The sequence below is a fragment of the Mizuhopecten yessoensis genome, unplaced genomic scaffold (assembly GCF_002113885.1).
Source record: "Mizuhopecten yessoensis strain PY_sf001 unplaced genomic scaffold, ASM211388v2 scaffold4783, whole genome shotgun sequence".
In the NCBI taxonomy this organism is placed as follows: domain Eukaryota; kingdom Metazoa; phylum Mollusca; class Bivalvia; order Pectinida; family Pectinidae; genus Mizuhopecten; species Mizuhopecten yessoensis.
This window is the reverse complement of record NW_018405719.1, coordinates 522,114-533,198: the sequence shown is the minus strand read 5'-3', so window position 1 is coordinate 533,198 and position 11,085 is coordinate 522,114. Positions and strand designations below refer to the sequence as shown.

At 35.7% G+C, this 11,085-nt stretch overlaps 1 protein-coding gene across 1 annotated transcript in view; it reads left to right on the top strand.

The window, feature by feature from the left end:
• LOC110449676 (nuclear pore complex protein Nup98-Nup96-like) overlaps nucleotides 1–8,673 on the top strand; it is a 53,581-nt gene extending 44,908 nt beyond the window's left edge. The window contains exons 37-42 of the mRNA XM_021496688.1: nucleotides 1,257–1,969; nucleotides 2,316–2,605; nucleotides 3,123–3,280; nucleotides 4,034–4,128; nucleotides 4,548–4,640; nucleotides 5,873–8,673. Coding sequence (XP_021352363.1) covers nucleotides 1,257–1,969; nucleotides 2,316–2,605; nucleotides 3,123–3,280; nucleotides 4,034–4,128; nucleotides 4,548–4,640; nucleotides 5,873–5,978 — 1,455 coding nt within the window. The 3' untranslated portion in view covers nucleotides 5,979–8,673. The remainder of the gene's footprint in view (nucleotides 1–1,256; nucleotides 1,970–2,315; nucleotides 2,606–3,122; nucleotides 3,281–4,033; nucleotides 4,129–4,547; nucleotides 4,641–5,872) is intronic.
• Nucleotides 8,674–11,085: the final 2,412 nt, after the last annotated feature.

The following is an 11,085-nucleotide window of genomic DNA, read 5'->3' as shown; positions in this document are numbered from 1 at the left end:
TTAACTCTTAGACTGCGGCTGGCGGGAATCCCCGCCCACGCTTATCTTACCGTGTGCCACTGCCGGCGGGATATACCGCCCATGAATAGGTTTCGTTTTCTAATTTATGTAACGGGAATTCCCGTGTTACTATATATGATATCTCGCGGGAAGTCAATAGAGGTGAGATCCAAGATGGCGGTCAAAAATCAACAGTGATAGAAGTCATTGATTTATGTCAGAAAAATGGGATTATTTGCATGTTTTGACTGAAATATTTTGCAACAATGGCTGAAGCCGAATTTTACGAACTTGTCGGTAACTCCGATAGCGAGGATGATGAATTTATGGGCTTCTATCCAGAAGATATTGGTGATGAAATCGGTGAAAACTTTGACCTTGATGCCGACATTGATTTGGATGATCAGGAATTGCGGGAAATTGAACAAGAAGTTGAGAATGAAATGGATAGGGAAGATCGTGACCCAAAGCATAATGCATATTTTTCTCCGTGGTTGACTGAGTTTTCCGAAAATTCGGGACCGAAACATGTGGAAGGATCGGAGTCGGATATTTTTCTTACGTTATTCAATAATGAAATTATCGATATATTAGTGACTCAAACAAACTTATACTATGAACAGTACATCACAAATCTTGGTGGAGTTGAAAACTTAAAACCTCACGCCCGTGCGAGAAAGTGGACTGACGTCACGAACTCGGAAATGAAAGCTTTCATTGGGATTATTCTCTACATGGGTGTAGTACGTTTACCTGGTTACGATTCATACTGGAACACTGATGAGTTAATATCTTTGAAAGGGTTTACTGTATTAATGCCAAGAGATAGGTTCTTAAATATTTTGTCATTTTTCCACGCCGCTGATAACTCACAAGAACCACCACGTGACAGCCCAAATTTTGACCCTACCTACAAATTTTCTGAGGTAGCAAAACTTCTTGTTTCTCAATGGCAACACTATTATTATCCCGGGAGAGAACTGTCTGTAGATGAAACATTAATTCCATATAAAGGAAGGACCAAGTATCTGCAATATATCCCTTCAAAACCCCATAAATGGGGGCTGAAAACTTGGACTTTAGCGGAGTCCAGTACAGGATACGTGTACAATTGGGTGTTGTATACAGGAAAAGCTGCTGGAGATCCCACCAAAGGAGCTGCTCACCGAGTTGTAATGAATGTTACAGAACCTTTATTACATAAAGGTCATCACCTGTACTGTGATAATTTTTTTACAAGCCCATCACTATTCCAGGATCTTGAGGATAACCAGACGGGAGCATGTGGCACGCTGCGGACTAATAGGATAGGAGTTCCTAATGCGGTGAAGACCGCCAAACCCAAAAAAGGTGACCTCCCAGTTGTTGTGAGACAGGGTAACAAACTTTACATATGTTGGCATGATAAGAGACAGGTGAACATGCTGACAACTGTCCACAATGGCAGTACATACACCAAGACAGTGAGATCTAAGTTTCATGACGGCCATGTACGCGAAGTTGACCACCCCAGAGCGATACAACTTTACACACAACATATGGGTGGTGTAGATGTTGCAGATCAACAAACACAATATTGTGTATCTCAACACAGAATGCTAAAATGGTGGAAGAAGTTAGTCATCTGTAATCTGCTTGAAGTGACTTTCTGTAACAGCAAAATTATCTGGAAATCTCTCAATGGAGGGAAAAAAGTGTCCTCAATGAAGTTTCGGTTAGCTGTCATTCACGGTCTGCTTGAAGGCTATGAACCTACAAACAAGAGATTTGCTAGGCCAGTGAACAACCCCCCTTCTAGGCTTACAGAGAAACACTTCCCATCCATGAATCCCCACATGACAGCAGGTGGACGTAGGTCAACTCCAGACTGTGCTGTTTGCTCTGACCGCGAGCAGAAAAAGCGACATCAAACCCAGTTCATATGTCTTCAGTGTGACACTCCCTTGTGTGTGTACCCATGCTTTATGAGGTACCACAGCATGGTATATTTCAAGATAACATGTTCTCCTGAGCTACACAAGTAAAATGTGACAGAAGAATAACAGTAAATTAGGTATGTTAGAGTTATTGTTGAGAAAATGTTGTTGTTTTTTTGCGTTTTTTGTTCGTTTTTGTTGTTCAACACCCCATTTCTCGAATAAATGACAACACTTCAAAACAAAGTTGGTTGCAAATGAAAGTTTACTTCAAACTCAAAAACATACCATAGTCTTATTGCAATCAAATAAAACACAAAAAAGTTACGATTTAAAACACATCGCAGCCGACGCTATCATCAATGGTAAGTTACTGAAGTCTGGACACTGTAATGACAGTCACAGAGTAGTATTAAAACACATCGCAGCCGACGCTATCATCAGTGGTAAGTTACTGAAGTCTGGACACTGTAATGACAGTCACAGAGTAGTATTAAAACACGTCGCGGGCGACGCTATCATCAATGGTAAGTTACTAAAGTCTGGATACTGGAATGACAGTCACAGAGTAGTATTAAAACACATCGCAGCCGACGCTATCATCAATGGTAAGTTACTAAAGTCTGGACACTGGAATGACAGTCACAGGGTAGTATTAAAACACGTCGCGGCCGACGCTATCATCAATGGTAAGTTTCATCTTGCTGGTTCTTCCGTCACACTTACTAGTTTCTCAGGACTTGGAAGGTTGTGCTAACATTTTATATGGATGCAGGTTAATAATTTATTGAAGAACATCAATGATTTTTAAATTATAGTGTTATATTAATCAGGTATATAAGGCTTAATTTCTTGGTGTTCAGTTTATATAATCCAAAATGTGCATTGTTCTATTTTGTTATGCACCTGTCATGTAATAATACATGACCTATTGATTTGAGGGAATCTTCCAGTTGCTTTGAAGACATAATTTTGGTACCAACATGTTCCACTTGGTAAAACTGCATGCCTAAACATTTCCCCCTCAAATGTTCATTACCAGACAGATGCAATTCAGCCTTTTCATGTGCAATAAGCAATAATACATTTGATTTTCCCCTCTTGTTAATGTTTACACACAAGAGAAGAAAAAATTTGAAGATTATCTACTATTAATTGAATGGGCAATAACAAGCAACAACTCAAAGACTTACTCCTACTTTTCAGAAAACCACGATTATCTCAGAAAGTTTCTGGCAGAGTTATCTCCTCCTACACGATGCAACAAAGTTGTTGATTGGTCAAGGGGCGGTCATGTGTTTATGGATTATATTAATCTGTGTCAGGAGCTGGAGAATCTGAAGAAGGATCTGCAAAAGGATGAGGTAAGTCTTAATAATAATAAATAATTCAAGGTTCTTATATACTGCTTTATTACAACCTAGTCCGTAGGTTGTCTCAAAGCGGTTCACGAATTATTATCCGTGGTTATAGGGCCTTTGCAACCAGCCATTATCTTTTTCAACTCCCTGGGGAGCATACAGCCGGAGCTGTCTTTTCGGCGCTACAGGGTAGTATTCCAAAGCGGTTCACGAACCCAACTACGTACCCATTTACAGCTGAGTAGACTGGAACAAGCAGAGTAAAGTATCCTGCTCAAAGATACAACACAGTGCAGTGCCGTGACTCGAACACACAACCCTTCGGTCACGAGCCCGGCGTCCTACCACTAGACTACCGTGCCTCCAAATAAAGGAATGTCATTGATTATTTTATTTCAGAAAATAATTAAATCAATTAAACCTATATAAGAAAACAGCTAGTCTGTAGCTACCACGTGGATATAAAAACATATTGTCTGAGTGGAAATATCTTTGTATCAGAAACCTGTCTAATACTACTGCTTTTGTGACTTATTGTTTTATCCCTAAGACGGCCTTTATAGACAGGATTTAGAGAATTGTCAGGAAATTTGTTTTACCGAAATATCCATTGAAAATAAAAAAGCTTTAACACAATAATGCCAAAAACACTATACAGTAAAAGTGTTTGGTAATATTATATTTACTAATGAAAAAAATCAAGTATTTATAACGTATTTGTAACAATGCTTAAGATAGTCATGTTGTATTTTGTAGCATCGCTCCAATGTACATCTGGAGGGCCTACATTCTGACGTGATGTCGCTGTGTAGCCGAGTGGGCAGTCTAGTGTGTAATAACTCTAAAGACAGGTAGGGTCATGTCAGTTTTTATCAAAGATTATACTACCCATGGTATCTCATTTGTCAGATTTTATAAATACTTCAACAAACAGACCCATTTATATCATCAACAAAGTTTTACAAGAGGTTATTTCAACGTTATTCTTAACTTCCAGTTGCTTAACAATATACAGTCAAACCTGCTCAAGAGACGACCTCTATAAAGAGACCACTTGTGTTTAAAGACCAATTATGTCAGTTATTTCATGTTAAGTGGAGGACTTGTATATAACACTTGATGGACTTCCCTATGGTGGTGGTTCCTAAATTTAGGTTTGACTGCATAACAAGTTTTCTGATAAAAACACATCCATTCAGAATCCTAATCTTAAACATTGTTCATGAACTTGATTATACACTAGTAGTTAAATAAGCTGTTGTTTCCTCAGGTTGTGTCAGTCTGAGATGTCTAAGAAATGTGCTTATCTCCTGCGGACACTGTTGACCTTACAAGGTCAGGTTGGGGATCATCTACCTTCAAGGTCAGTATAGACTGCTCTGACCGTATATAACTGTTTGTTAATACTATGTTGAATTTTGATGTACAAAGCGCTCTCCTCCAGGTTAAACTTATACCGGATATTTTAGAATATACCTTGTAGCAACAGGTAATAATAATAAGTGAGAACGGGTAGTGTTTTGTGAGAATATGTCATAAATAGTAAGAACAGGGAAATGATTTGTGAGATGAGTAAATAATTCAGTATGTAATTTTATTTTTTAAATTTTTGGGTTTTACTTTTCAAGCTATTTATGTTGTGGAAATATTTGTGTCGGTAATACAACATAGAAATACACGTTCAGGCATGCATATTTCTAATCGAGGAATTATGAATTTAGCAAGAAATAGGCCACATTTGCACTTCAACAAGATAAACTGTCAAAGTTTAAATCAACTTTAAACAAACAAACTGACATAAACTCAAAAATCAACTTCAGCAAGTAAAATGTTGTAGGCCAAATATCAACAGTAACAAATAAACTGTCAAACACCAAATATCAAGTAACAAATAAACTGTCACACACCAAATATCAACAGAAACAAATAAACTGTCAAACGCCAAATATCAACAGTAACAGATAAACTGTCAAACACCAAATAACAAGTAACAAATAAACTGACAAACACCAAATATCAACAGTAACAGATAAACTGTCAAACACCAAATATCGACAGTAACAAATAAACTATCAAACACCAAATATCAAGTAACAAATGAACTGTCAAACACCAAATATCGACAGTAACAAATAAACTATCAAACACCAAATATCAAGTAACAAATAAACTGTCTAACACCAAATATCAACAGCAACAAATAAACTGTCAAACACCAAGTGTCAACAGTAACAAATAAACTATCAAACACCAAATATCAAGTAACAAATGAACTGTCAAACACCAAATATCAAGTAACAAATGAACTGTCAAACACCAAATATCAAGTAACAAATGAACTGTCAAACACCAAATATCACCAGTAACAAATAAACTGTCCATTACTGAGAGTCAACTGCAATAGAAGAATTGTCATCAAACCAAATTCAACTTCAAAAAATTAAATGTTACATTCAACATGATTTTGCCTAAGCCAAAAATCAACTTCAATAAATTAACCGTCAAAGACCAGAATTCAATTTCATATATGAACAACCAATTAAAAAAAAGACTACACTATAATGAGATATATTTTTTTCCTATTGTGTGTTACAGGTTATTGGCACCCCATATCAGTAGACTACCCATGCCAGAAGATTACTGTCTACAGGAACTTCGAGAACTTGTCAGGAGTCACATTATAGAAACAACAATTACTTGATAGATTTTTAAAACTTTTTTTTTTTTTAAATAATGTTTTTCAGATGTTTTCAAAAATAAGTGATGTTTTCCGAGGACTTGGATCAAGTTGGTGATCGTATGAGTTTGAACAACCACAGTGGTATTTACAAATTACGGAAATTTGAACCTGGAGCAATGTGTGCGATGAAATATAGTTGAAAGGTCCAAAATTTTATCCATTGAATTGGATGAATGACTGATTGGAGTTTTGGTGAAGCTTTGTGTAAGCCACATGGTTCTGAACCTGGTATCTAAATGGACAATCAACTTTTCATTTGTCAACACTTTGTATTGAAAAATCGACTTCAAACAAAGTATAATGCATACAATGGCATTTGACAATTATGGGCAAAGGATAGCCTCGAGAATATAATATAGCAAAGCATGAGGATGAAGTTGGAGGGCAGTTACTGGTTAAAGAAGTCTTCATTTCAACTTCTGAACCAGAAATCTAATGGAGAGTAAACTGTTTATGATACTTTATGTGTAACTTATCAACTTTCAGTAAGCTACTTCAAGAATGAGCGAGTTCCAGGAAGAAATGAGTGCTGGAAAATTTAATCATGTTATGGTATGAATGGTTTTGTACTGATGACGTATGATCTGTCTGTACTTACTAGTACTAGAATATCATACAAAAATACATAATTGTAAATGTTAATTGAAAATGTAAACTTCAAGTTTAATTTGTAACGACGTGAGCAGAATTTATCACAAAAACAAAACGGTTTTTTGACATTCAGCATTAGATAACAGAATATCAAACCTATTCATACATTTCTATGATGGAGAATAATCCCAAATCTACTTCGGGCAACAATCTGGTGGTAGTTATGTTTATATTGTGGTGCCATATTGTAACTTGGATCTCAACTATTTGACTTAAAGTTTCATGTTGTCATTTTAGCCAGACTAGAACAGTTAAATGGATAAATTGGTCTGGTATAGAGTGAGTGAATGTGTGTACATGTAGTTATGTTTTATGTCCAGGGTCAAATTGCCCATAGCATCGAAATTTTATTGATTTGTGAGCTCAAAAATACCTCTTTTTTTCCATACATGTAATATATATATATATATAGGTATGAATCACTTTAGTGAAAAGGGATAACCCTGGTAAAGGTTTCATTATTGTGATAATTCATAGAAATTCCAATGTATGCAATTTTTGTCATTAGTTTACATGAATATGTCATTAAACAAGAACCCTGCTTCTGACAACTGCAGCCTGTTACTGTAAGGGAAAACACCAGTAGAACTACCATAAGTAATGAATATGCCTATTAAATATTCATGTCAAAAAACAGCATTTCACACCAAAGGTTACGGTCTACAGAACTATATATAGAGAAATCTCATTGTTCTAGCACCTTCAATTGTCATCAGATTTCTAGGAAACTTCATACAATCACTTAAGTTCCTCGGTACCATTTTACACAAAAGGGCAAAGTCACCTATATATATATAAAAAAAATCTTCTTTACCTCTCTTTTGTATCATTTGTAGTTAGATGTCCGTGGAAATTATCATACATGTCTTACGATGTTCTCACATGTTTATTATAATTATGACAACAGTGTATTTACAAACCATGATAATTATTTCCATTTCCTATCTCATAAGAATTACAGAGATAATTTAGAATCACTTGTCGACTAGAGTGTCATTGTATTATGCATGTATGGTATGCTGGCTGTGCCCGAGTGTATAGACTTAGAACTGACTAGCAATAATAATGATGTAGTGCCCTGTAACATGTATAAACTACTCTAGACACCTCCCAGTACATAGTATTCTACTATCAGTATGAAATACTGTACTACCGGCATGTACAAGGTTATTATATTGTGAGTACATTATATATACAAGGTGATGAGGCTTTGAATAAGGATTTATGGACACCAGTTCTAGATTTGTTTATTCACATCAAAGAATAAAAAGCAACTTATTTAAAGAGACTACAAGAAATGATATATGTAATTGTCTGTTTATATTGGTGGTCTTAATAATTCGCTTTCTCAGTTACAATGGTAAAGCCATTATTGTACAAAATAACAACTATTAATGGAAATTTGTCTTGATTTAATGATGATATAATTTACAATCATTTGAAAAATATCATTTGTTTGCAAATTTTAATTCAAATAAACAAGCAAGCAAATGAATATTAACTGTAACTCTTCATCAAGGGGACATAACTTGTTACTGACAAAGTATAATGGTCCCAGTGTCACAGCATCATTCTAAAATTGGACAGCATATGTACTAAGTATAATGAAAGGAAGTGTGATCCATTGTATTAAACCTGTAACATATGAACTGGTACATATTGCCATCCCATTAACTACAGTCCAGACTCCAGATTTATCATGACAAGGTTGTTAAGTATGTTTTATTGTTATCCGCACATCAATATAGACATACTTTCTTTGCAAGATAGACATTTTTTTGAGGTTTCATACTGTAGTATCATATTTCATCTACCCATAGATTTTTTTTGTCAAGATATTTTCATACATTGCTTAAGTTTGATATTTTTATTGTCCAACTAAGTTTCCATCGATAACTTATACTGTCAAGGAAAAATGACACAGTAATTATAGTATGTATTGTGTAAGACTTGTGTACAGATATCGTAATGTCTATAACAATAAAAAGGTTCACATCATCAAAAACTATGCGGAAACTGTTGTTTATCCACTTCACCTTCCACTCATCCTGAGTTCTGATGGAGACAATGTAGTAGTATAGGTAACCAACATCCTAGTCCCAATTATTCTCACGTTTTATCAACTTTTTTCATATTGGTCTGTCGTCGATTAACGTCAGAACTCCGGCCCTCTAAAATATGCGGGAAATATGCGACCTGCGCCCTGAGTGCACTTCAAGCTGATATTTTAGAAACAAATCGTCAATTTCGGACTACCAACATCCCTACCACCCCTACCACAAAATACTAATAAAGATGCGTTCCCTCTAAGCAGAGTTAGTGCTAGGAAACTACAAGACCTTGTCATACTACTAGGATTTGTCCCTTGGTCCAGGCTAGCCCATGGAACTTAGATCCTGGGTAATTAAATGAAAACAGATGAGATCCTCCACCTTTATACATGTGTAACAATTGTTAGGTATGAAAAAACACCAAATACACTCCATTTGTTTTACCAGGATTGATACAGGGGTCAGGCCTCGTCCCTTGGTATTTTGTTCCAGGCTCCAAAACCATAGCATACTGGTATATACATACTAATAGAATCCATCCCTGATGTATGGATAAGGTAATTCAAACCAAAGGGATAAAATATTTAGCAGGAGAACCGAGGCTTTGCCGAATAAATCTTCTGGTCAATATTTTATCCCGAGGGTTTGAATAACCTTATCCATACCACACATCAGGGATGGATTCTATTTCTTGCTTAAACCTGTAAAAACAGCTGCTCTTCTAGTAAAGTTGTTAACTTTCCGCACATTTCTCATTTGTATATGAAGCCCGGATGGCAACTGTTAATGATGTCAATGACCCCGACTGACCCCAAAACGTCATGAACAATAGCGTTACCCCGAAAGGTCACTATTATTCCCCCGCAAGTCTGCGCATGTAAGCGATCCAGACCCGTGGGTCAGATAGAATTTTCCAGCAGGGCCGGAAATGTGGATATCTCTGTCTAATATGCAAGAAAAATAGATCTATACCAATTTGCTTTAAAAGCATCCTTGTGGCTTTGAAATTAATTGTTAGCTCACCTGGGCCAAATGGCCAAATGAGCTTATACAATGGCAGAGCGTCTGTTTGCCATCCGGCATCAACTTTTCATTTATAACAACATACTCTGAATAACCAAGAGGCCTAGGGTGATGATGTTTGCCCAGTAGCATGCTGGCATAAAGTGCTACCAAGTTTGTTCAAATGAATGACCTTTACCCATATTCAAGGTCACAGAGGTCTTTAAAAAACTTTTAAATGGTTTCTTTTGAATATTTGGCCAGTAGCATGCCGTTATGAAGTGCTACCAAGTTTGTTCAAATGAATTGCCTTTGCCAATCTTCAGGGTAACAGGGGTCAAATAAAGGACTTCCTCTGAATAACCAAAAGGTCCAGGACGATGATATTTGGCTAGAAGCATACTGGCATGGAGTGCTTTCAATTTGTTCAAATGAATGATCTTCACTTTAAACGTCTCCTAAACAAAAAGTGGCTAGGATGATAATATTTAGCCAGTAACATGGTGGGATGAAGGGTTTGAAAAGATTGATAATAAGAATGACCTTGAATACAATTCAAGGTCACAGGGGTCAAATATGTTAAAAACTTTTAAATGACTTCTTCTGAATAAATATTTAAATGACTTCTGAAAAACCAAAATGCAAAGGATGGTGATATCTGACCAATAGTATGCTCAGAGGAAGAGCTATCAAGTTTGTGCATCTGAATGACCTTGACACTTTCAAGGTCACATCTGGTTAAATCTATAAATGTGTATAAATCTTTAAAAGTCATTTTCTCAATAAACAAAAGATAAAGAGTGATGATATTTGTCAAGTTGCATTCTGGTATTAAGTTTAAATGTATGTCCTTGTTAAACTGTCAATGTCACAGGGGTCAGATGTATTTAAATCTTTCAACAGGTTCCTTTGAATGACTGAGTCAAGACACTGATATTTTATCTGTAGCTTTATTTTAGTCCATTAAGGTGGCTCCACACTTTCGCAATTAACCAGCAAAATTCGTTGAAACTTTCATATAATGGTTGTGCAACTATGTAGAGTTGATTTTATGAAAATCTAAACATTTTAGTTTGGGGACATTTTTGGAAAAAATACCAAAAAAATGAATTTTCGTCAATTTTAATATTTTCCGGGTTTTTTTGTGTGTGACATTGTTCGGAACAATAACAACAATGATAAAATGAAAAGAAGCATTTCTAATTAACCCTACAAATATTTTATTTATCGCAAAATATGTAACACATGTTACACAAAGTGTTTTTTATTGAATTTTTACGGATAAAAGTGATTATCTACAAGCTAAAAGCAAACAGGACACAAAGATCTATACATATAGAATGGGAAATTGAACAAAATATACA